At 49.3% G+C, this 24,675-nt stretch overlaps 6 protein-coding genes and 1 non-coding gene across 7 annotated transcripts; all 7 read right to left on the bottom strand.

Moving 5' to 3' along the window:
* Positions 1-1,110: 1,110 nt before the first annotated feature.
* On the bottom strand, positions 1,111-2,501 carry LOC117583406 (deoxyribose-phosphate aldolase). Its single transcript, XM_034271692.1, has 3 exons — positions 2,337-2,501; positions 1,692-2,275; positions 1,111-1,636 (listed from the first exon to the last, which is right to left on the bottom strand). The coding sequence occupies exons 1-3, from the start codon at positions 2,377-2,379 to the stop codon at positions 1,211-1,213; spliced, it is 1,053 nt and encodes a 350-aa protein (XP_034127583.1). The 5' UTR covers positions 2,380-2,501; the 3' UTR covers positions 1,111-1,210.
* A 593-nt stretch (positions 2,502-3,094) lies between these two features.
* On the bottom strand, positions 3,095-4,536 carry LOC117583349. The gene is made up of 3 exons (XM_034271618.1): positions 4,272-4,536; positions 3,972-4,217; positions 3,095-3,913 (listed from the first exon to the last, which is right to left on the bottom strand). The coding sequence occupies exons 1-3, from the start codon at positions 4,287-4,289 to the stop codon at positions 3,113-3,115; spliced, it is 1,065 nt and encodes a 354-aa protein (XP_034127509.1). The 5' UTR covers positions 4,290-4,536; the 3' UTR covers positions 3,095-3,112.
* A 1,442-nt stretch (positions 4,537-5,978) lies between these two features.
* Positions 5,979-7,584, bottom strand: LOC117583348. The gene has a single exon (XM_034271617.1). It carries the CDS (start codon positions 7,499-7,501, stop codon positions 6,257-6,259), a length of 1,245 nt encoding a protein of 414 aa, XP_034127508.1. The 5' UTR covers positions 7,502-7,584; the 3' UTR covers positions 5,979-6,256.
* Positions 7,585-8,337: 753 nt separating this feature from the next.
* On the bottom strand, positions 8,338-14,271 carry LOC117583805 (putative uncharacterized protein DDB_G0271606). The gene is given in 7 exon segments (XM_034272386.1): positions 8,338-9,453; positions 9,648-10,202; positions 10,313-10,678; positions 10,762-10,871; positions 10,929-11,436; positions 13,187-13,345; positions 13,404-14,271. Coding segments are annotated over 7 exon segments (2,286 nt in total). The 5' UTR covers positions 13,662-14,271; the 3' UTR covers positions 8,338-9,123.
* Positions 14,272-14,277: 6 nt separating this feature from the next.
* On the bottom strand, positions 14,278-15,588 carry LOC117583807. Its single transcript, XM_034272387.1, has 3 exons — positions 15,265-15,588; positions 15,112-15,200; positions 14,278-15,050 (listed from the first exon to the last, which is right to left on the bottom strand). Exons 1-3 carry the CDS (start codon positions 15,534-15,536, stop codon positions 14,356-14,358), a joined length of 1,056 nt encoding a protein of 351 aa, XP_034128278.1. The 5' UTR covers positions 15,537-15,588; the 3' UTR covers positions 14,278-14,355.
* Positions 15,589-15,719: 131 nt separating this feature from the next.
* Positions 15,720-20,885, bottom strand: LOC117583804. Its single transcript, XM_034272385.1, has 8 exons — positions 20,725-20,885; positions 20,528-20,624; positions 18,899-19,181; positions 17,574-18,830; positions 16,949-17,504; positions 16,396-16,883; positions 16,187-16,328; positions 15,720-16,118 (listed from the first exon to the last, which is right to left on the bottom strand). Exons 1-8 carry the CDS (start codon positions 20,768-20,770, stop codon positions 16,114-16,116), a joined length of 2,874 nt encoding a protein of 957 aa, XP_034128276.1. The 5' UTR covers positions 20,771-20,885; the 3' UTR covers positions 15,720-16,113.
* A 2,742-nt stretch (positions 20,886-23,627) lies between these two features.
* LOC117583847 lies at positions 23,628-23,792 on the bottom strand. Its single transcript, XR_004573814.1, has one exon. It is a non-coding gene; the product is annotated as a U1 spliceosomal RNA (small nuclear RNA).
* Positions 23,793-24,675: the final 883 nt, after the last annotated feature.

Raw genomic sequence — 24,675 nt, 5'->3', positions numbered from 1 at the left:
AGCAGAGCCTAATCCCACCCACGAGCCCCATCGACAGGGTGTAGCTACTTTACAGCTTAAACTCACTTTCCACATCCATTGTTAGGCATTCTTTTGCACCACCACGAGTACGAGCATTAGCAACAGCAGCTTTCAAGGTCAGTTTTGTTGTGGACTGGCTCTGTCCGGCTCTGGTTCGATTGGATTGGCTTTTGCTACTGGGCTGTGCCTGGGACTGGCGGCTACTGGCTTGTTTAGTCAATTAAGAAAATCAATTTGGTTTCGTTTCTTATTGTATTTTGTTTTTTTTTTTTTGTTTTTTTGCACCCGCTTTTGTGGCAATCGCAATCGCGTGGACTCAGACTCGGATTCGCTTGCTCAATTGCGGATTTTCGTTCGGCTTTTGCGAAAGAGGTAAAAGTCAAGAATGTGCGGGCATCGCATCGGAACAGGTGTTTGCAAGGTGTGCTATTGAAAGCCCCGTGCTTTGATGTGGCTACTTCTTTATGCACTCGTAAATTCAATGAATTGATTTACTCTGAAAATGGCAAACGTTGAAAATGCTGGAGGTGACTGCACTGATTATGGCTGTGGGTGTGAGAGCTCAATATAATTTAAGCAGCTAACTGACGAAGTAATCTCATTTAAAATCTGATGTCGCTTAATTTGAATTTTATATACCGTAGAGATTACTCCGACCAGAGTGATGGCAAAACAACGTTGCCCTTAATATAACTCAAGGACCGCCAAAGGACTCTTCCCATCCAAATATTAAAATTATTTTAACGATTCAAGTTATCAGACATTGGAGCATGCCGCGATTTCGGATAAATCGGATGTGCGTTCAAAGGCGCCCATACAATTTCATAAACATTCATAAAAGTTCATAAAATTTCCTTTATGGTTCCATCGAAAATTAGTATTTATAGTGTGTCGCTATAAAAACTGAGTGCTGCCAGAGTGTTAAAATTAGCAGGAATCTATCGCCATCTCTGTGTATATTATACATGTAGATCGAACGTAGAACCGTGTACACCCTGTAATTTTCTGAATATTTCCAAAAATAATACAAAGTAACTCTGCTGAAGACGCGACAATTCGACTGGACAGGATCAGCAGAACTCATACAAATATTGTTAATTTTTGTAATTTTAGTCACGGTATAAAAATGCAGTTATAAATGCAGTAACAACTCCATGCAAGAAGTGTGAATGGCTAGAGCAGAGTGTGTCTACTTCTCCTCCTTTATCTTGCGCAGATCTTTGCACAGGTTTTCCACGGCATTTTGCTCCACTCCCGGTCCGGCTTGTTTGGATTTGTCGGCCTCTTCAGCCTCTAGCTTTGCCACGCCTTCGCGCACTACCCGCTCAATGTCATCCAGCAGACCAGATGCACCGAAACGGAAACGTTCAGGACGCAGCCAGCGCATCCCGAGGGTCTCGTTCACCAGTGTCATCCAGGCGATGGCATCACGTACAGTGCGGACCCCGCCAGCGGGCTTCAGACCGACAATCTGGCAGGTGCGACGCTTGAACTCCTGTATGGCGAAAATCATAACCAACCCAACAGGAAGCGTGGCATTCACTGCCTCCTTTCCTGTGGAGGTTTTGATAAAGTCCGCTCCAGCCAGCATACACACCATGGCCGCTTTGTAAACCTGCAATGAGGATGCCAATCAGCTAGTAATCACGAATTTCGTTTCATCAGCTTACATTCTCCATTGTGCCGAGTTCTCCAATGGCCAGAATGGTCTTCAAGTGTGCGCGCTGGCCACAGGCACTGCGCATCAGCACCACCTCATTGTAGAGGGCCTCCCAGTCGCCGACCAAAGCGAGCTGACGGTTGATCACGATATCAATTTCGGTTGCACCAGCCAGAATGGCATGGCTAATCTCTTGCAGACGCGTCTGCAATCCGTACTGGCCAGTGGGAAAGCCAGTGGCTACGGCTGCAATGGCCACCTTGTCCAGTTTGTCGAACTGCTGTAGTGCTTGGTAGGCATCCTTCACCCTGGCAGGGTACACACAGACGGCGGCAGTGTGAATCTCGGAGTGCAGAGCTCGCTCGAAGAATTTATCAAAGAATTGTGGCTCGAAGGGGTAGCAGGCACGCAGGCACAGCCTACGAACGTTGGCAGCCGTATCATCTCCAGCCAGAGTCGTCAGATCCGTCAGCATCAGGGCCCTCAAGGCCCAGGCAATTTCATTTACGCCACTCACATGGCTGCGTTGAGACACCGTCATGGCAATCTCCTCAATCTGTCGCAGCGAAATGTTGACCGCGAGCAGGGAGGGGTCTGCATAAATGTGACACAAGTTAATCGCAGATTCGGTTTCCAAACATTGGCACCTACTCACCATACGGAAGGGTTTTGTTTACTTCAAACTCTTTAACGTCCATGTTGCTGCGTTTTGGGATGTGATCATATAGCGAAACGTCCACGCTTTTTGTAAGGTACCGACAATAGCGACTCTTGACCTTTTCTTATCTTTGAATGCAGAACAGCTGATGGCAGCGCTGCCAGACTGTATGTACAACGTCTAATTTTACTACACAAGATCACTGAATAACGGAATAAATCACTAAAATATAAACAAAATAATTGACTAAAATTTGTTTGTGAACTGCTTGAATACTGTTGACAAGTCAGTGGGAAACTATAACGAAAACTCTCAAAGTGTACTCCGATTTTAGGTATACGAATAAAGTATGTTTTTGGACTAAAACTATTGATTTTCTTTTATGGTCTGAGGCCTGGTCTGGGTGCCTGTCTTAGCTTTGCTTTGCTTCCAGTATATACGTTTTCTTCAATCCGTACAGCCTTAATATCGTACACTTGAAGGCGAACAACTTATTGTACCGGTGATCACGCTTCACAACGACAATTATAGCGTATTTATAGCATGTAGCTATAAAAGCAGATTGTTGCCACTCAGTAAAATTTAGTAAAAATGTACCGCGAGCGCATTGTAAGTTATATGAATGTATGTATGTAGGTACAGCCGTCAACTGTATATGCATGTAGATTGTACACTGGCCAAGAGATTCAATAAAATAAATGGTCTTTTATTATATACAGCACTATACTAGAACTAATCGACGTTTTTAAAGGACTAAGGGCTACCTCAGCTTTCTACACGTTGATGACCAGTGCCGTTGATCTGTACTTCCGCTTGGGCTTGATGATCGGCTTCGACTTGGGCTGCCGTTTCAGATCTCCGCTTGGTGGACGTCGCCGGGAGCGCGGGCCCTTGGGCGGCGGTGGTGGCGGATGTTCGATGTATTTGTTGCGCAGGGGGCCGGGGCCGGAGAAGTTGGGTGGCGGGTAGGACTCAAAGTCTTCGATGTCGAGATCCGGCCTGGACTCCTGCTCATGCTCGTGAGCCTGAGCCTTGAGGAATTTCTGTAGTTTGGGGTTGTTTAGCAGCTGCAGCTTGATGGCATCGTCGAGCAGCTTCTGCTGGTCCTCTAGGTACGCGTCGATCTGTTTCTTGGAAGCCACGTTCTTGTAGCGGTCGTGAGGCTTGGGACGCGACAGGGGCACCACGTCGTAGTCATCATGATCCGGTTCGAAGACGCTGTAGGAGTTGCTGCTGGAGGACCCCGTGGCCTTGGGCGGCGGCACCAGATGGAATGGATCTGGCTCTGGCTCATACTGCACCTGAGTCCACTTGGGGCGCTTGTGTGGCGACAAATCCTCACCAGATCCCACGTGCACATCGGATTGGAAGCCTCCGCTGCTCTTGTATGGAATGGCGGTCACGTACTTGGGCTGCTTGGCATAGCTGGAGCTGGGTCCGGCCTTTTTGGGTACTGTGATGGGATGTTGGACTCGTATCTGGGTGCCGATGGTGTACTCGCGACTGTCTTGCACGGACGACTCGCCCGAGTATTCGGCGGAGTTGTAACGCTCTCCGGAATAGTCATCTTCCTCCTACCAGAAGGTCGATCGGTTAAGTTGGGAGTTTTAGTTACAGACAGACACAACTCACCGATCCATAAGGTCTGTAGTGGGACTTCTTGGGATACTTCTTGGTAACATCTCGGCGCTTGCTCTCGTTTGTCTGCAGATCGGAGCGCAAATAGCCAGAGGGTGCCAATCGTACGGGTCCTGGCACTGAACCCGAGCCCTGTCCGGATCCCGGGGCCAGCGCACTGTAGTAGCTTCTGCGATAGTAGGACCTTGCCGGTCTCAGGCTAGAGACGGTCACGACCAGCAGCATTGCCATAACCAAGAACTGTAATGATTAGACTTAATCCCGATGCTCTTTTAGATTCGACTTTCCGCTTACATTCCAGTACAGACGCATTGCGAGTGTGGCGGGAGGGCTTAAAGTGGGTTTGTTCCGTCTTTGGCTTCACTCAGGGACCTGGGTCTCTGTAACTTATTATTGAATCAACCACCAGCGTGGCCCCAACGAAACTGAAAGTTTGGCCAATGAACGCAACAGTTTTATTGGAAGCTTCCTCCTCATCGAATCTGCAACGACGACTGCGACTCGAACCTGCCGCAACGGCAACATGTTTTGCAATTGAAACCTGCCGGGGCAGGCCGCCGCCGTACAACAGATTGAAATCATTGTCTGTCTGTGCTTCACGCATGGACTTGTTGCAACTCCACTGTAGAGTCCAAGCCAGAGCCAGAGCCAGTCAGCGTTAGAGTCAGGCCTGAGGCTGTGGCTGAAACTGAGGCATCATTTGCATTTCCAGTAGGAAATAGAGCGCATGCGCAGAGGGGCATAAATAAAATGTTTCTTTATGGCTGTAATTACGAATAACGATGGCGATTTGCCACGTTGAAGTGGGTTTGCTTGGGTTAAATGATTTTTGCTCTTTTTTTGTGACTCAATAAGAAAGTAGACAAATTAACTGGCAGTCAAAACACCCGCCCTATCGGCGCTTCTTCATCAGCATTGTGTGTCTGGCAAACGGGTTTCTGCAAGTAGTTGGTAGTTGGAGAAGCTCTGACTCTAGCATCTCTTATCCAATAGATGCTGCTCCCCCCTCTGAGTTGGCCACAAGTTCAGGTTCAGTCGGGGCCAAAACGAACGAGCCAGGAAATGTTAGGCAGCTGCTGTAGCTCGAGCCGGAGCTGGATGTGGATATGGCCTTTTTTGTTGGCACGCTTGGACTACTTTCTATGGCAGGATGCGCGCACGAAATGCGGAAGATGCAGAGACTCTTTTTTTCTTGTAGCTTTTTCTGGTTATCTGGCGGTAGGTGGAAGTGGAAATGGATGTGGATATGGACATGTCCGCGGACTGGGACTTCAGTTTTGTGTATTGCATAACATTTTATCCCCGCTTCATTTGCACAATTACTTAAACGCTTATCCTGTGTATGTGTCCAGCCTGTCTGTACAGATAACTCAGCTGCAGACATTCCCAGGGAAGAGATTCAGATTGCCATTAAATTAAAACAATTAAAGTGATGCCTCTAATTAAATACGAGTCTAATGCCGCCTTGATTGGGGTGGCCTTGGTACATGGTACATAATTATGCAACTAGCGGCAATTGCAGCTCGTTTGCGGGTTGGACATCAGGCAGCTGGGTGGCACAGCAGCAGCCACAGCCCACCCGAACCCACTCTGTGGCTCTCTGTTGCCAAGGTCAAGCTCAAGTTCAAAACGCGTGACAATTGCTGTGGCAGCCACTGAAACCGCACCGCATAATTTCCGTTTTCCTTGTGAACAAATCAAAAAGTGGACTTGAACGTGGGGGCTGTGGCTGGGGCTGCGGCTGGTTTCCGCTCGTTTCTTAACAATGCCAGACCACAAAACGCTTTTTGCTTTTCGGTGAAATGTCTTGTGAAAATTTTGTGAAAGGAGTCGTCTGGAGTCTGGGGTTGGTGCTTTGGCAAATGTTCATAAGCAGGTGGGCAGCCCCGAGCAATGACTTGCCTGAAATTGAAACCGAGATCTGAATGATCGCTAAAGGCGCTCAATTATCCACGAAATTGGAGCTGCTTGAGCGTTGCCCAATTGGCGATTCGATGTGCATTGGGTTATACATCAGTTTATTAGCATATTTCCATTCATTACTAACTAAATTAATACATCTGGGCACTGCGGCTGCTGCTGCCTCTGCTCATGGATTAGTCAAGATCAAGGTTGGTTCGTGCATAAATCAAAATCACTGATGCCGCCTGTGGGTGAAGTCAAAGTTTAGCAGATGATCGTTGATGTAAATACCCTGCCATCTGCCATCTGCCATATGCATTCGAAGTTCTCTCTCTTGCTCCCCACTCCCACTCTCGCGCTCTCTCTCTCTCTCTTTGTCAGTCTGGCAGTCCCACGCTGATTCGCTGCCGAGCCGAGCTGCGGCGCGCCTGCGAATCGCCGGATGACGTCTGGGTGCCCACAATGAGAGCGTCGCCGTTGAAGCAGAGGCTGCTCCGCAGGTGTTTGCGTGGGTCGGGGGACCCCGCCTCATCCCCCGTGGCCGCTGCCTCTGGCAACGATGATTTCGGCAAGATTTTCCGTGTGCTGGTGCTGCTGGCAGAGTGGTTATTATTGTGTATACTCTTATTATAATTATTTAATGGCTTCGTGCGACTAGTTTCCATATACGATCGCTGCTCTGACTGTTCCCGACTTCCGGTCGGCATATTTGGCTGCTGTGGTGCCTCGTCTCTGTCTCTGTCTCTGCCTCTGTCATCGTAGTAGGCATACTCGTCGGCCTCCTCATTGTAGGTGACATGTTTCTTTCGCAGCCCAGGACTTCGCAGCTGCAGCCTGCGGAGTCCGCTGTCCATCCAGTCCAGATCCTCGGCCGGTGCCTGCTTAAGTATTCGCTTGGGCACTGACCCTTGCAGTGGCAGAACGGGACGACGTCGGCTTTCGGACTGCCACTCGGGGCGACTGTCGTTCAGCGGCTTCTTTGTGACCTTCGGCTCCACCTCCACGCTGAGGCTGCGCACATTCCGCTTCACCTGAAGCTTGGGACTGTTCTTGGAGTTGAGCTCCACCTCACGCTTGTCGTTCATGTCCATTTTGGGCCGCCTGGCGTTGTTCTGGGTGGGCGTGTGGCAGTCGTCTTGGTTGACGTAATCGTAAAACTGTATCGTGGAGCTGTACGCCTGCTTGCGTCGCTCACTGGTGGGGTCCTCCTCCGGGTGGGAGCTGAGCAATGGAAGGTTGCCCCTGTAGGGCGAAACTTCTGTCAGCTTTGGTGTCACCTCTCGGCGCATGTTCCGCCTCAGAGAGGGACGATTATCCTTGCTGGGCTGCAGGTTGTCGTAGAACTCGATGGAGGAGCTGGCAAATTCCTTGTGAAACATGCGACGTGTGTCCACCTCGGGTGCCGCATCCTGTGTGGAAGACTGTCGCTGAATGGCGGAGCCATAACTCGGTCGCTGCTCCAGCTGTAGGCTGTTGCGACGCTTCACCCGCGTCTCGACCGCCGAGTCGAGCTGGGAGTCGTCCGGCCAGAAGAAGTGCGACTCCTGGCGATCGTACACCTTGGCCCCCTGCCGTTCCACCATCTTGGGGGGCAGACCCGTGTAGAACTTTCCGTTGAGCATGGTGCGTTCGCGGGGTCACACACGTCAACTGATTGGCAACCGATCCGGAGACCGACTGACACAAAGAATACGACTGTAGGCCTCCAGCCACTCCACTTGCTGGCCGAGACGTTGACGTTGACGCCATTCGCAGCATCTGTCGTAGGCGTTCGAGTTCGTTTTCAGTTTCGGTTTCGGTTTCGAGTTTGTTCAGGTGATCGTTGATCGGTGATCAGTGCTGAATGCTGCTGCGGCTCTCCAACTAATTTGCGATTCTTGCGAAAAACGACCTAAGAAACACTCGTAACAACGCAAACACAAACAGCATTCGAGGCAGCAGAATTTATGAGCATTTGCTGGCACTGCCACTGCGACTGCGACGAGTTTCCATCTAAGGTCACATGGCGGCATTTTTTCCCACTTTGCAAGCAATCTTAAAGTCGTTTTTCGTGAGCTCAGAGCACAGAGCTGACCAAATGATTTGGTTTGTATACGAACTTTGTGGCCACTTTGGGGGCTCGAAACTCTGCCAAAACGAGAATAATCAGCGCCAACAGCTGCCAATTATTGGGTTGCCTTACCATAGATCAACTCTAGAAGTTGGTCACAAGTAACCCACTCAACTGATGCTGTGTATATACATAATAATACAAGATTTTAGCGATTTAATATGGCTAGAACAAACCAAAGTCACTCAATGCATCGAATCTAATTAAGAAATCCAAGAAATGGAAATCAAGTCCGAAAATTACAGCAACATTCTGCACATTCGAAACTAGTTTTAAATGGAAATAAGTAACTAAAACTAAGCCCTATAAAGCTCAATCAATTGAGTAAAATCACTTGGTACATTTTTATTTAATTTAATTAAATTTATTTTCGCTTGATCTTTCTCACATGGTTGCCATTGAATGCCGAGGGAGGAGGAGATGTGTTTTGTTTGTGTGTTTTTGTGTGGGACACTACTAGACTACTTTGTAATAATTCCCCTCCTTTGCTCCATGTTCTCTCTCTCTCTCCCTTTCTATCTTTATCTGGTTTTTTGGTTTTTTTAGAAGACGTAAATGTAGTATCGTAATTAGCTTAATGTACAAACAATGCCATAGAAACACATACAATATCATACACAGGCGGATTACATGCGGATAGTTTTATCTCGATTGGGTTATTCTTGAGGAGGAGCTGCTTGTGGATCTAAATGATATTTATCTCAGTGTGGTGGCTGCCTTATGGGTACGGTATGTGGGTGGTGGGGGATATGTAAGGTTACTTAGACTACACTCAAGTGAGGCTGTATACATTTTTGATTTGATTTGATCTGACTTGGAGTGTGTGTGTGTGACTCTGCTGGGTAGTGGCGTCGTGGAGAGGTGTGGGGTCTAACTCTGACATTTACAAAACTTCTCTCCTGCGGTTGCTTTCCTTCTTCTTGTATTGTTATTGTTAAACATATACTTAGGTTCGACTCTATTTACAATTGGTATTTGTGAAGGAAATGGCTAAATGGGTTGCAGGAAACGCAAATGGGGCTGCGAGCTGGCCATGGATTCGACACTTTCCCCATGGGCGTCCAATGAGCCTTTCTCCAGTTACGAGTTGCCATTAACTCTATCGAATCCGTGTCCAGCCCTGCCTCATTCCGTTTATTGCTGCTGTGGTTGCTGCTGCTGTGGTTGTTGTTGCTGCTGTTGCTGTTGCTGCTGGGGCAGCAGTTGCATTGGCGACATTACAATTATGTTGGTGGTGCCTCCAGCGGCGGCCGGATCCCCGCCCTGTCCATATTCGAGGGACTTTTGCTCCTCGGGTGCCCTGGTGATGACGCAGTACTGATTGCCGTTGTAGGTGACGATGGGCATGCCGCTCATATTGCCGGTCTCGATGCTGCTCGTGGCATGCAGTCCGCTAAGCTGGGCCTGCATGTAGGTGGCCGCTGTCGGAGAATTGGCAATGATGTGCGATACCGGCACCGACACCTGAACAAGTAGAGATACAGAATGGATTGGCAATTTTTGGGGATACGTATACAAGATGATTGTCAAATGTCTTTCTTTGGGTGTTGTTGTTGTTCAATGTGTGCCGTTTGTAGCTGTTGTTGTTGTTGTTGTTGTTAGTTGGTTGGTTGTTGATTGGTGATTGGTGTACTTGTGGATTGTTAATAGTTAGTTACTTCTTGGCCCTGCTGTGTGCCGTTGCTGCCGCCGCCTCCTCCGTTCTGGTTGTGACTGTGACTGTGGCTGTGGTTCTGGTTGTGGTTCTGATTGCTACTACTACTGGTATTGTACATAGGCGCACTGGTTGGGGCCTGCTGCAAGTGCTGTTGTTGCTGTTGCTGCTGCTGCTGCTGCTGCTGTTGCTGATGCTTTCTGGCCGCTTTCTTCCCATGTGCAACATGATGGTGAATCTGCTGATGCTGCTGCTGCTGTTGCTGCTGTTGTTGATGTTGCTGTTGCTGTTGGTGTTGCTGCTGCTGTTGCTGCTGCTGCTGGTGTTGCTGCTGCTGCTGCTGTTGTTGCTGCTGATTCTGCTGATGGCTGGCATTGAGGATCATTTGATTTTGTATGATTATCTTCTGCTTGCGTGCGTGTGCATGGGCCTCCATCTGGACTTGGTTTTGGTTGGCGTCCATCTGGTAGCCACGATTTCCCTTAGCAATTACTCCGGCCGACGCCGCCGCTGCCGCTGGTTTTGTTGACTCTACGACTACCCGTTCCGGTTGTCAATACTGCAAAATGGAACACAAAACATAGACTCGGGTTATATCCGGTTCTTTCTGGTCTTGTAATATCTCCTCGGGGCTACGCTGGCCTGGAGGCTCTACCGACATTTTCTCACCTCCAGATGACTCTTGGCATGGATGGACCACTCGTCCCGGCTCGAGAACATCCGCCCGCAGAGCTCGCAGGTCCACGAGAGCTGCTGCTGGCCGTGGTGCGGTATGATGATGCCGGGAATGGCCGTCGGCGCACCCTGAGCCGACTGCACAATTATATTCTGGGCGGCCACCTGCACAGCCTGCTGCTGCAGCTGCAGCTCCAAGCTCTGCTTGTTGTCCTCCGGCGGCGGGTCGGGCTGCTCCTTCTTCTTCACCATGTTGTTCAGCCGCTTGCCCAGCGGCGCAATGTTTGTGGGGGTCACGTGCTTGAACTTATTCATGTGGATAACCAGCTTGTCCCGCCGCGCGAATGCCTTGTTGCACACCTGAGGAAGGAAGGGAAAAAGAAGGTTAGAGGCTACTCCCCCAGACAGAGGCCGGGGCCAGGGGGATCTAGGGCAGTTTATACTTCACAAATATAGGGCTTCTCGCCGGTGTGGATGCGCATGTGGATGGTGAGTTTGTCCTTGCGGGCCAGGCCCTTGCCGCAGACCGTGCACTCGAACGCCTTATTGGTGGCTGCAAGAGAAGGTTATTAATCAAGGCCAGGACGAGAGAATCCTCTGGTATACTCACACTTCGAGGGATTTGTCTTGCGAACGCCGGAGGAGGCCTGCTGCACCTGCTGCAGCGCCTTGAGCCGGCTGGCCGGATGCATGGAACCGCCTTCGACATACGGCTCGGTGAATGGTATGAGGTTCGGCTTGGGTATGTTGTAGGTGAGCTGCTCCGCCGCCGACCAGGTGCCCAGGCTCTGCAGCACACGGACGCCCCCCTCGAAGCCCATCCCGTCATCCGGCACCGTGAAGGTGCTCTCCCCGCCTGCCGCGGCGGCGGCCGCACTCGAGGAACTGATCTGTGGCACCTTGATGGTGGCCGCGTAATGCTGTTGCTGCTGCTGCTGCTGTTGCATGCCGTTATTCTGATTATTGTTGTTGGCCGAGGGGGAGTTCTGCTGCTGGGAGGATTGCTGTTGCTTGAACTGAATGGCCGCCTGGGCCATCTGCTGCTGTACGGCCATATGGGCCTCTAGATATGCGTTCTTCTGGGCCACCGTCATCTTGTCCATGTTAACGGCGCCGTCCTGCGGGAGGAAAATTATATATGATAAATATATAGTCGAAATATCTCTGAAAACCCAATGCCTGTGAGCGCGTATCCGTATGTCTCTGAGTTTGGACTCGGGAATTTTTGAGGAGAAATTAATGGAAACATTCCAGTCATGACCAGGAATCCAGAGATATAAAAAATAGCCACTGTATGATGGTTGCTTCAAACTGATAAATAGATCAACAACAATATCTCCAGGGTATCTGACCCCAGTCGTTCTGCCGTCTTTCTTTCTTGGTTTCGCGCTTGTTTCGTTTCCGTCTCGTTTCGTTTGGGTTTCGTTCCATTCCTGCTGCCACTGCCACCCCTAACAAACTAACGGGAGAGCTGTGGGGGGGTGTTGCGAAATTTCGTCAACGTCAGCGGCGCGCGGCTGTTGGATACGCAACACACGCCACCCCCCCCGGAGCAAAAGCACTTAAGCACTCGGCCTGCCCTTGCGCAAAAATTTGTGACTTGAGCTTTTTCTCGCCATACCATCCATCCTCCACCCTTTGGCCAGAGCGACCCCCTCCCTAACATCTTTGTGGTTGTGTGTGTATGCCGGTTGCTCCGGCCTGGCCCGGGCTTCGTCTCCTTGTCCGGCGGTGTGGGGCTTTTCCATGTCTGCACGGATTTATTTTAAGCGCGCTACCCGCCATAGTGCAGATCTTTTTCTAGCATTGCCTTTCCACCGTTAACGCGGCAATTGTGCACCTTTGTCCACCCTTGCACCTTCCTCACCCTGGCACCCGCCACCACTCGCGCACTTGGCCAGTCTCACAGTTCACTTCCTGATGCCGTACCCCGCCACGCAGGGGCTATTGACGTTTTCACTGCCAGTTGGCGTTTTCCTTCTTACCACAGTCGAAAATCAATACGAAATGGCCGCTCGGTTGTTCCCGGGGCAGCGTTTCGGCCGTTTGGCGCACAAATGTAGTCACACACGGCACACGAAAAAGCGCTGGTAGTTACGGTCAGATTCTGTTTTTTAATATTTTCACAAACGCGAACACGGGAATCGGAAAACGGAAATCGGGGGAGATCGTTAAGCCAAATGGAGTTGGATGCCGTCTACTTCCTCGAGCCAGAGCCCAGCGCCTATTGTTGTGTATGTATATTGCGAAACTGCCACCTCGGCCACAGTCACTGCCGCTGTCGCAGTCGCAGTCGCAGTCGAAGCGCAGTCCAGTCGCTGTCTCTGTCCGCGTCGCTGGGAAAGCTTTGCTTTTGCTCCTGACTTTGCCGGAGTCGTGGAGCAGCGGAGCAGAGTGTTTGAGTAATTATTTGTTATGCTCGAAAAGACGGAGCGAGTGCCGGACAGGACGAATGGGAAGGTTGCGGCGACGACGACGACGCTAGCAGAGGCAGCGGCAGACAGATACTGAAAGCCAAAGCAAGGCGGAAGCGGCACAACGGCACGCCACGGAGCAGAGCAGAGCAGAAAGCATTGCATAGCGAACGGCGTCGGAGCTGAGATTCGCACGAGAGCTTTTTCTGCTCTCTTTCCCATTTCAGTCTTGCGCTCCCACTCTCACCTCTCGCCATTGTGGCGGCACGGTGGTGGTTGCTGGAGGAACGGTCTGGCATTGAAACACGACACCAGCCAGAGGAACTGCAGCAGCTCTCACAATGGCATTGTTGGGGCTGCTTATCACAGCACAGTGGTTCGTGGGTCGCCTAAACAGTCTTCAAAATATATGTGAGGGATTTTCAGCTTTGCGCGTCCACTGTGCGGAGCTTACCTGAAAGTGTAGCGTGCTTCTTGCTGTACGCATGGCGTGGGCATACTTCCGCAGCGTCTGCTCGTTGCTGCGGCAGATCTCGCGCCACTCGTGCAGGTGCTCCAGCCGGGCCAGACACCGCTCGCAGATGTACTGTGGCATGAGGTCCTCCTCGGCGACCTGCGAAGCAGTCGGACATACAGGAGAGGCACATTTTGGTCATCCGCTTACTACTTACGTGCGCCTGCAGCAGGCTGCGTAATTTCTGAAGCAGCTGCCGCTGCACGGCCTCCCCTTCGAAGAGGTTGATCTTGGCCGGTCCCTGGTGGATGACGCACAGGCGACACAGCTCGCCGAAGGAGGTGAAGTTAAGATCGTCGTGGCTGCCATTTGTTGCATGTACTCGTAGTCCCTGCAGCGGCAACAGTTGCTGGCCCACCTCGACAGCGGCAACTGTTGCTGCGGATTGTGGCGGAGGCGCGTATGTGTGCAACATATCGGCTTCAATTTGGGTCAAATTGCATTAGAGACACTTTTATGGACACAAATCAAATGCAAATATCTTCCCGTTCCCCCACAGGTAAATCGGAAAAATCGATGCAATTTCAATTGGCTGCAATTAGTCCATTGTCCGCCCTATAATTGGGTTAATTGCCTTCGCAGGTTGCAGGTTGCTGTTCGTCGTTGGTTGCTGTACAAGAACTATGTATGTATGCCACACAGGCACACTCGCGTGGCCCATAAATTATATTTGTTGCCACAGTTTTGTTCTCTTTTGCTCCGTTTTTTATTGGACACTTGCAGGAAAAATGAAAAGGAAAACTCTGCTCACTCTGGCGGGAAAGTCGAAAGCGCTCTGACGACGCTGTTGGGCCTCTGTTGCTGTACTTGCCACGTCCCCAGTGACGGTGTGTGTGTGTGTGTGTGTGGATGGACGGGCCTGAAGCCGACTGAAAAACTGCAGGCCCAGTACTCTTCCCTTCCCACTTCTGCGAGTGCGCATTGCCACAGCTGCAGGAGGACGGGATTACCAGCGGGAGGGAGGGAGGCAAATAAATTGCGCGCATTTTTTTGTTTGCAGTTTTCACATTTTTTCCTATGCTGGGCCAGGGACAGGGATAGAGGCAGAACGCAACAGAAAAAAACATTTGGAAAAGCTTAAATGATGGGGCAACAGGTGTGGGGGAGACCTAATCAGCCGCAGCTGGAGCGGGCGCCTCTTCGGCATCAACTGGAGGAGCTTCTGCCTCAGACTCAGACTCGCTTTCAGGCTTTGGGGGCGGAGGCGGTGCAACCGCACTGTGATCCGATTCAACATCCGAACTGGCAGCCTCCTCGCCTGCGGCCTCCTCCTCGATCTCAAAGCGTTCGTCCTTGGACTCCTCTTCCTCGGGAACGATTTCCTCATAGACGATAACCTCCTTCCACAATATCTCCTCTTCCACGCAGGCAGGCTCATCGCTCTGGGGCTCCACGCGCTTGTTCAGGTCCAGTTCACAGATGCACGGCTCGGAGCGATCGAAGCCACCGCAAGTCACACACGAGGAGGATGTTAGCAGCATGGAGGAGTGCGGTGAGGTGCTGGACAGCACGGAACTGATACTCTTGGAATTCAGCTGGGCGTCCCGAGCGGCCGTTGGATATGTCGTCACGGTCTGCTGCGCCTTGTTCTGGATGCCCACTTTGGGACGCACCTGGCATTGGTTGCTGACTCGCGGCACCTTGGGATTGCTGCGCACCAAGTAGTCGGACACCCGCACCTTCCAGTTGTCCTGGCTGCAGTCCGGATTCTGCAGGATGTCGTACACCTCTTCGATCAGCTGTTTCAGCATAGGTCGGTTGCAGAATCTATTTCGCTCGAACAAAGCTGTGGGCTCGTGGATGTCTGATGACATGCAGAGAGGATAAAGGATGAAGGGAATGAATGCCAGTCCAATGCTACTCACAGTTGGGAAATATAAAGTTGATCTCGCGAGCCACGCTCTGTGCGTTTTTGGTCACGTGAATGTTGCGCTCTAGGTCTGCGGATGTTCCGCTGCAGGTGCAATGAGAACATATGGAATGGAATGATCTGCCGCGAAAGGTAGGGCCACACTTACAAGTAGCAAATCATGGTGTTGAGCAACGACTGCACGGCATTCTCTTTGGTCGCAATGAAAGCCTCAGAGACGCCCTTGGAGAGCAGTATAACCTCCAGCATGAAGCCCTTCTCGTCGGCATAGTCCGCATAAAACTCGGCTGCCAATTCCGGGGAGAAGGCAAGCTTGCGGCTACCCTTAAGCAGGAATCCTTCGGCCAGCAGCTTTAGTAGCACCGGACGACGCTTGTGTATATAGTCTGGCTTAATGATCAGCAGCGAGTTCTCAAACATGATGTGATACTAAATATATAAGGGATCCAGAAATTGGAATGGGAATTTTACAATAAGCGTGCTGCTTGCTATGGTCTCTCCGTTTCGTTTATGAAATATTATTTAACACATTTCGACTGCTTAAACTAGGCACACTGATCGAAGAAATCGACAGATACGCAGTTGGAGGAGTTTTTTTTTGTTGATTCGCTAATATTTATATTGAATGTATGATTAAGTTACAGCTTAGTGTTAATTTTAGTTTCTGTTACAGTTCAACTTGTTCAGCCCGGTGTTCGCGTGCACTTTAAAATCATTTAGTATCTTCATATATTCATCACAAATCTCTTCATCTCTTAACCAATTTGGAGCCGAATTTGGAACCGAAAATCAATCCAAAATAGAGTGCGGAAATAAAGTAAGTAAGGGTCGTTCTCATGTACAGTAAATCATTATAGAATGTAAACGGATTATGTAAAGATATATGTATGTATAAAGCGTGGGACTGTGTCACCCTCTTCCTCCTCCTCCTTCACTCGACTCCAACCCAATCCACCACACATCACAATGCGGTTGTCGCGTATCACGCGATCGGATCTTAGGCTTCAATTAGAAATGGAAAGTGGAAATTTGTCAGTGGGGGTTATGCATTTTATAAATGAATAATTTACCTGAAATTCTGGCAAAGGCCAGCGATGACTTCTCGCTGTCAAAGCACTTGCCAATCTCAGCACACACGTGCGACTGATCCACATAAGGTCGCTCGGACAGATGCTTAAAGCTGTTGCCATAGATGGAGATCATTTTGGAGCACTGGGCGGTTAGGAAAATAAAAGAATTAGCCAGGTTTGGTGAGGGGGTAAATAGAAAGAAAGCTTACAATGCTGTAGTATTTGGCTGGCAAGTTCTCGCAAGCCACCGAGGTCATTTCCACTGTGGTCACATCGGTCTCCTTTGAGTGGGCGCTGAGGAAGGGCAGGAGGACTTGGGTAGCGCCGTGGCAGACACCGCACTCGATCACTGCATCGGTTACCACCTGGCTTAGGCAGAGCTGAAGCTTCTGGCACACCTCCTTGGGCGGCACCTTGCTCATCAGATCGATGACGGCCGCGGCATAGCCTTCGACAAAGGTGTCGCACGGCTTGCGCACGGTGGCTGGCAAGTGGTCGCACACTGCCAAAATGGCACGCTTGATATCATCCTGTTCAGTTTTGTTCTTCAAATCAGCCTCCAGCTTTGTCATGATGAACTCGCAGAGCACGCAGGTGGGCGGCTCCTTGGGCTTAGGCGACTCTTCGAGACGGGCCAACTGATGAGACGGATGGGGCAGAGCAATGACATCGTACTTGAGGGCCTCGTCAATAACAACTACAGGGAGGGACACACACAGTATAGTTAATTGGTTCCACTGCTTTGATTGTGATTATACTCACGATCATCTTGTTCGGAGAACAGGCACATTCCCAGCTCGGTGCAAATTAGTTTGGAATCCATCTCCTTCAGCAGGAGGTCGGCAATTTGGTCACCAAATTTGGTGATCAGCTTGTGGCACTTGCTGGCCACTGGCTTCTTAAACTTGTCACATGACTGCTCGAGCGCCTGCTTGATGCTTTCCTTGGTGGGGTGCATGCCCATCTTCTTCTCTACAGTCTTCACCAGTTCCTCGCAGACCAGGCAGTTGGGGGCACCATTGTAGTCCTTCTCAAAGACGACTTCAATGGGCAAATTCTCGAAGGATCCCACCTCGTTGAAGATCATCTCCTCGCTGCTGCTCGACTCGTCATCCTCCATGCTGATTCCCATGTCATCCAGATAGTTCTTGGTCTTGGGGCAGAGTTTGAGCTGCACGCAAATCTCCTGTGGCTTGAAGTCGGTGATCAGCAAGTCGATCAGTTCGTTGGAGTAAGTGTTCACAAAGTCAACGCATTCGGCCCTCAACTTGTTGGGCAAATGAGCGCAGAGACCGGCCAGAACCTTCTTGATGTTATCCTGAAAAAAAAACAACAAACATGGACGGAAGTTAGCGAGAGATCTGTGTGGCTGTTGTGGGATGCTCACCTTGGACTTGTTGTCACGAATCTTGCTCTGGGCAGCCTCAACGGCAAAGAGGCACAGCGGGCATGTGGGCTGATCCTGCTGATCGCCGGTGGTCACGGGAACCGGGTGGAACACCTCAATGTCCTCCTTGTTGTCCAGATTGTGGGGGCACATTTGCAGCTTAGGGCACACTTCGCGGGGATTAAGTCCCTGGATAAGAAGGGCGATCACGGCATCTCCGTACATCTCCACAAAGTTGCGGCACTGGCCGGCAACGCCCCTGGGGAACTTGGTGCACATATTCTCGACGGAGTGCTTGATCTCGTCATCGGTGGCGGGTGTGGCTAGTGTCTCCTGGATGAAGTGCAGCAGGTACTCACAGATGGTGCACAGCTCGCCGCCCTCTACCAGTGTGCTGGGGTTGGCAGCACCCATCAGATGGTCGATGGGCAGCTGCATGCCAATGAGCTCGTCCTGGGTGAACTTGGGCTCGTTGGCACCCAGCTTGTGCAGCTTCTTGATGGTCACCTGGACTTGGGCGGGCTCAATGACGGGCAGGAGAGGCATGATCGGGGCAACGGCTGAAGCGGGGGCAGCGTTCTTGGGGCAAACGCCAATGAGGAAGCAGGCGCCGTTGGCATCCAGCTTGTTCACCAGTGTGTTGTAAATCACATCGTAGTACTGGTCCACAATGCTGATGCACTCATCCTTGAAGCCGCGCGACTGCTTGCAGAAGCCCTCCAACACCTGCTTGAACTCCGTCTCCGTGGTGTTGGCCACCAGAACATCGCGCAGATGCTTTACCAGCTGCTCGCACAGTTCGCAGGGAATGTCATCACCGGCATCCAAAGCGACCAGAGCCTCGGGTTCCTGCTTGTCCTCCTCATGCTGGTGGTACCGCGAGACACACACTCCCGACAGGTGGCAGAGTCCGTCCGTGTGCAGATGCTGGCGCACATGCTCGTAGATGTCGTTGAAGTAGGTAAGCACAATGTTGGCGCAGGCGTCCGAGAAGCTGGACAGCGAGCCGCACACATGCAGGAACTGCTCCACCATTTCGTCGCGGTTGGCGGCCTCGAACTTTCGGTGAATCATGTTCGACAGCAGGTTGCAGTTGCCGCAGGACAGCTGATTGGGCTTCAGGGCCACACTGGTCTCTTCTGTTGAGTCATCTTCCTCGTCCAGGGGCACCTTACCTTCGAGTGCCGCCTGGTAGGCTTGCTTCAGCTGTTCGTCGATGCGGGCGCTGTTGCAGAGACCGGCCACAGAGCAAACTTGCTGTGGAGGCAGAGCCAACAAAGTATAATAAGCAAGGGATTCAATGGATTACGGGAGAGCAGACTCACGTCGGGGTTCATTTGGGAGGCCAGGGCCTCAACCAGCTCGGGCAGGAAGTCGTCAGCCATCTTGATGCACTCCTTCTGGATGGTCTTAATGGGTAGCAGCTTGCAGGAACCCTCAAAGACCTCCTTCAGCTCCTCCTCGGTTTCGTTGCTCTTCAGCTGGTCGCGGGCCTGCGTCACCATGTCCTTGCATATCTGGCAGATGGAATCCGTGTCCACGGGCACCACCTTCTTCTCCCACACGGTCTGGATGCAGTGTCTGGTAGCCTTGCATTCCTTGGAGTTGCTGCAGCGGATAAAGAACAAAGAACAACAAAGGGACAGTCAGCTTGAATTTCTCCGAAACGATAAGCAATTATGATTAGGCTGATGCAGCAGTAAGACCTCAACAGAGCAAATGACCCGCATTCGTAATCGAGTGACCAAGGCAACGCCAAGTCAGCAGAGAGAGCAGAGTCCACTGCTGAAAAGGGAGAAGTTACCGAAACCAAAGTGAAATGCGAAGAGCGAACAGCGAATGGTGCGCGTCCCTTTCAGTTGAATGCACCCGCAGAGCATGTGATTACTGACTGATTATCGACAGTGGATAATATTTTGCGTGGATCTGATCCATTTATTTGGGATATTTGGACATTATATTGCATGTATTTCATCTTTGGAATGGATTTGGATGTGCTAATGGCTCTAATGCTTATTAACAACACAAATATGTGTGTTGCCTTCGGCACAAAAACACAACAGCTAAATATGTCTAGAGAGTGGTGTGGGGAAAAAACAACAAAAGATAAGCACGGAAATGTCTTTATGTGTGTGTACGAGTATGGGTCGTATATCTACGTACATCTACACAAATATTATATGGTGTATGTGATATTGTTTTTAATATTTTTGCAATGGCGACGTTTTTATTTCGGCGTCTGCAAAATGTTTTCACACAAAGAACGCGTTGAGAAATGCTGGATTTTCCTTGAGTGTTTAAAAATAAATCAATCAATGAACAAAGGAATGGGTTATACGGCACATCCAGCGATAAGTCCAACGAAAAGTAACGGAACCCTCCCAATTCCCAAGAACTACTCTCATACATATGTGACACATGCAATCGGGGATTAGTCAGGGGGCTCAACGTATGGTTTCTGCTGTAATTCAACGATAACGAGCAGAGCGGAGCAGATCGGCTGTAAGTTGATCCCCGGATCGCATGAACTCTGCAAAGTTAGTCATGCAAATAGTGGGGCGGGCGGCCGGTTCAGTTGATAAAGCAGCCGCCAGGCCAGCGATTAACTTTGTTCAGCTGCAGCTGCGGATTGTTAATTTGATTAACGGCAGCAAGCGCGAAAACAAAGCGCGCTGAACAATACAGAGAGAAGGGAGAGCTAGAGGGAGAACAAGAATAGGACCGAGGAACTAGAACAGTCGCCACAAAGGTTATCGGGAATGGCGACTATTGCGGACTCCAGGGAGATTGATTGTTGATTGTCTTATCGTTGGCAACGAACACTTATGCCTTATGGCTTGCAAACAATGAACAAACCGGGGAGAGGCCTCTCTCTCTCTCGCGTAAGAACTGCGTTTTCGCCTAGATAATTTCGATGACTTGTCACTTTTCTCCCGACCCCCCTGCACGCTCACCTGAAATTGTCACACCAGTAGGTGGGTCCCCAGGTGCATTTGCTGGCGCCGACCAGTTGCTGGCCGCCGCTGCTGACAGGCGACGATGAGGCGATGCCTGAAATATTGCACCACAAAAGTCATACATGTAGGGTCACACAATCAAGTCACGAATCGCTTCTAGAAAAAACGCAATTTCCACTATGACACACACTTACCGCAGGCACAAACAGCCAAAATGGCCAAAAGGCCAGCTCTGCGCATTTTGTTGGTTGTTCTTTTTTTTTACTATTTCAAGTGGTCCAGGGAAGTTTGCTTCTTTTTGTGTGTGTTTGCGGGACTAGACTCGAGTTATTGTTATCTGTAAAAAATGGAAACGCGACTGCAAACTGCAATTTTATAAAATTTTGTTTTTGCTTTGTTTTTGTTGAAACAGTGTGACCGTGGAAAGACCCTCAGAAATATACCGAAATATACCATCTCCTTTTAAAAATATTCCGTAATATACCGTAGTCTTAGATCATAATCCGCGAATTGATGTTCTATTTACTATTACTGGCCTCAAAAGACTTTCAACACTCAAACAATAATTTAATCCGATTAAAGAAGCAATTTGGCGTGCTATAATTACTCCTTTTTATTGGATTGCACACCTGATGACCTTATATTTTAAAAATTTGCATTTGCATTTTTCATTCAAATCACCCCTTCTGGAAGCAAGAGAGCTTTGACTTCAGTATGTAAATGTGTGTAAACTATCAACAGGGACACATGTATGTAAACAGATATTGACAATTAGTGAAAGCGCGCATCAAAAGAAGAAAATAAATTCTATTCTTTTCCTGAAAGTTGCACATAGCGTGGAGCGTCTAACTAATCACCGATGGAAGGTGTTTTCTTTGATATTATTTATATTCTTTTATTTCTATATATATTCTTTATATTCCAGTATTAATATTTCCAAATGGATATATCCAAAAATCGAGGATAGCCCAGATTTTACACGCATATAAAGAGTTTATCCTATTGATAAATATGTACATAATGCGCTCACACGGTAACTACAAATAATACTGCTCGAACTCACCACGATTTGAGAAATGAAAGCTGCCAGAGCGTTAAAATAAAATACGAGCTGCCACACTGATGGAAAATGTTTGACTCTAGGCGGCGAATTTGATATTTAGCCAAGGGCCAATTTCTTGTTTATTATTATCACAAAAATTTGTAAAGTTACACGAAGTACTGTTGTTGTTTGTGTGTGACGAGGGCAAAAATGAAATAAAGAGAATATTGACCCCAACCAGCATACTACATATTCTAGATAAATTCTCAAAATAACTCAAAATGGTATTTTAATGGATTTTGAATCACAGATTTAATAACATATTGCCGCGTGAAAACTATGACAATAACCATCAGCGATGGTCTTGAACTCTTTCTCGGATATCAATACGCCCATAAATGAGCGGCACAGCCTAAGCGCTTAACCCCCTTTGGCCAGCCGTTCGATAGTGACGACGACTCGGCAAGCGCACATTAAAATATAGAGAAGCAGAGAGAACAATTCCATTGTAATTATGCCCCACAGCTGAGGTAAATTGATTGATGTAAACGCGAATGGGAACGCACACGATTATATTACCAAAGGCAGGGTCTCGGTCTCACTCGATCTATGATGGTATACTCGGAGTGTCTGTTTGCCTGGGAAAATGCCTGGTAAAACAAAACAGATTTTGGCTGCGACTGGCGATGCCTATCAGAATGTAACTCTCCAATTTGTTTGCGTATCAAATTGTTTATGAGAAACATCTTGAATGTGTCTCGCATAGATACATTCTCGGCTGCTGACACTGAGCAGCGCGAAGTTGCCACCGATTGAAAGTCGAGGCCATCCGGTGGTGGTGGCGTCGCCGCTTGACGGTGGTTGTCTTGGCAAGCGAAATGCCAAATGCAAGCCGCCAGGCCAATCCGCGATCTATCCAATATGGCTATATCTGTGTCAAAACCAAAACCAAAACCAACGATTCGGCTGGCCAGGGGCTTAGAAGGAAACTTGAAACTGGTCGCGTTGACCCTGAAGCCAGATGCCTGCATCGCCATTTGGTTCTTTAACAAAATTTTAACGCCACCAAATTGAGGCTGCACTTGACCATTGGCAGTGAAGTTTTTGTCTGACCCAGGTCTGGACACGAGCGTTCATTTGGCCAGAACAAGCGGCCAAGACGCACGCAATCATGGCCAATGCCATTGCGAAAGTCTCTCCGGCCCACCATTTGGGGGAGTTGGAGGAAGGTAGTTATGGCAGTGGGTTATGTGTTGCGTGAGAGAGATTGTACGTAGTTAGCTACTGTAATTGCCGACACTGTGATTACAAGACAAGACACGCCGAAAGTGCGTCACATAAACATAAACCCCAACCCCCATCTAACGGCTAATTGTTTTACTGCTTCATGTCTGACCTCTTGTGCAACTTCCTTTCCCATGAGCCGCTGCTGCAACACAAATGGATTACCACTGAAGTATCTACAGTAGTTTGCACTCTCCACTCTAGACACTCTATGCGGAAATGAACTTGACCTTATCGACGAGCCCAGAGCAGAGCAGAGCAGACCGCTAGCCAACTGCTCAAAGACGAATGGCGTTAGGCCAAATGCTAGTTAATCAATTCAGCAACAACCACAAGCGGCTAAGCGGCTAAGCGCCTAAGCAGCGGAAAATACAAGTTGCTGCTCTGTGTTGCTGGCCATAATTTGTGAGTCAAATAGTCGCTGGCTAATGATAATAAACGAACGGAACACCACCGCACCTCACCGCACCGCAACAGTAACAAAAGCCAAGGAACAAAATCTAGACATTTTATTGCAGCCTTTTGTCGAAGGCGACGACTGCTTCTTCCGCACGTAGTCAGAGTCAGTCGGAGATTTCCAGATCAAGTTCAAGTTTCAAGCATAGAAGAGAGATGCGATGCTGCCACAGAGAACTAGACTAGAAGCATTGAACGGAAACAGAAACTAAAACCAAAACATGGTTTGCTTTGACCCATTGAACTGCTTTGATAACCTACCCAACGCCCCCCATTGAGCAGGTTTGAATTGAATATTGAAAATGCATTAATAATGTCGGGACGGCGCGAACGCCATTCCCGGCTACCAAAAATTACACGCACGAGTTATTCACATTAGGAATAATCGCAGAGGTCAACTCAGCCGAAGTGCAATGGCCAAGCCTCACTCCGGAGGAACCGCCTTCGTGATCACGGTTAACCTCTACGCCAGGTAAGTATGCTTTACTCTGCTCGGCTCAGGGTTATCCTTGAAGTCCTGGCTGGAACCAGTTGGGAATTGCAGTGCGCATGAGAGTAGTTCCAGCACAGCGCAGCAGGGTGGAACGACGGTATATGCGGGCACCCGAGGGTTGGCATTGACTGAGAAAAACTCTTTGAGGAAAAACATTTGAGAATAAATCATTGCGAAATGAAAACTAGTAACTAATTATGGTCTAAACAAGTTAATTCCCTAAGCCTGAATTCAACATCAAGTTGATAATTTTCTGGAATTTCTTTTCTCAAAAATATTCCAAGAGCGGAAGAAGCGCAAACGGTCATCGTGATGAATGAATAATAGCCAACACATATGTGGCCTTGATCTTGAAATCCAAGAAGCCAGAGGCCAGCTGCCCTCCATATAACATGATTCGAATATCTCTCTACCGGTTATTAGCATATTCGTGCGAGTTGCTCGAATCTGCAGCACAAATCAGCCATCGATCGACTGCACGTAATCCAAGGAAACAAAGCCCCAGCGTATACAAAATTAAAAGGCCTATTAGCTTAGTTATAATTATAATGGGAGGAGCGGAAATATGCCTGCCACTATGGTTATGTTCGGGTTAAATGTTTCACATTGACGACACTTGGCCAGGGGCTTCCCCCGATGCTTGGAGTTGTTTCTGTGGCGTACCAAGAATTAGACGATAAAATTGTTAAATGAAAACAGAAGTGGACGGTGGACGGTGGACGGTGGACGCTGGACAGAAGTCTCGTACAGCTCATGACTCGGCAATTTGGGCAATCCGCTTTTTCTTCGCGAAGCTGTTAATTCTTCTATAATTAAAGAACGAGTCGCTTGGACCACAAACAGCCACTTCTGCTCGTACTTCTACTTCCT

This window comes from Drosophila guanche, unplaced genomic scaffold, assembly GCF_900245975.1.
Source record: "Drosophila guanche unplaced genomic scaffold, DGUA_6, whole genome shotgun sequence".
NCBI classification, from domain to species: domain Eukaryota; kingdom Metazoa; phylum Arthropoda; class Insecta; order Diptera; family Drosophilidae; genus Drosophila; species Drosophila guanche.
This window is presented reverse-complemented; position numbering and strand designations above follow the sequence as displayed.

Coding starts and splice junctions, on each gene's coding strand:
- LOC117583406 (XM_034271692.1), bottom strand. CDS start 2,379: ATGGACGTTAAAGAGTTTGAAGTAAACAAAACCCTTCCGTATG. Junction 2,276..2,336: donor AAACAAAACCCTTCCGTATG/GTGAGTAGGTGC, acceptor ACATTTATGCAG/ACCCCTCCCTGCTCGCGGTC. Junction 1,637..1,691: donor AACTCGGCACAATGGAGAAT/GTAAGCTGATGA, acceptor TCCTCATTGCAG/GTTTACAAAGCGGCCATGGT.
- LOC117583349 (XM_034271618.1), bottom strand. Junction 3,914..3,971: donor ACTACAGACCTTATGGATCG/GTGAGTTGTGTC, acceptor ACCTTCTGGTAG/GAGGAAGATGACTATTCCGG.
- LOC117583348 (XM_034271617.1), bottom strand. CDS start 7,501: ATGCTCAACGGAAAGTTCTACACGGGTCTGCCCCCCAAGATGGTGGAA.
- LOC117583807 (XM_034272387.1), bottom strand. CDS start 15,536: ATGTTTGAGAACTCGCTGCTGATCATTAAGCCAGACTATATACACAAG. Junction 15,201..15,264: donor AACACCATGATTTGCTACTT/GTAAGTGTGGCC, acceptor TTGCACCTGCAG/CGGAACATCCGCAGACCTAG. Junction 15,051..15,111: donor CAACTTTATATTTCCCAACT/GTGAGTAGCATT, acceptor GCATGTCATCAG/ACATCCACGAGCCCACAGCT.
- LOC117583804 (XM_034272385.1), bottom strand. CDS start 20,770: ATGCGCAGAGCTGGCCTTTTGGCCATTTTGGCTGTTTGTGCCTGCG. Junction 19,182..20,527: donor TACTGGTGTGACAATTTCAG/GTGAGCGTGCAG, acceptor TATCCGCTGCAG/CAACTCCAAGGAATGCAAGG. Junction 16,884..16,948: donor GTTCTCCGAACAAGATGATC/GTGAGTATAATC, acceptor CCCTCCCTGTAG/TTGTTATTGACGAGGCCCTC.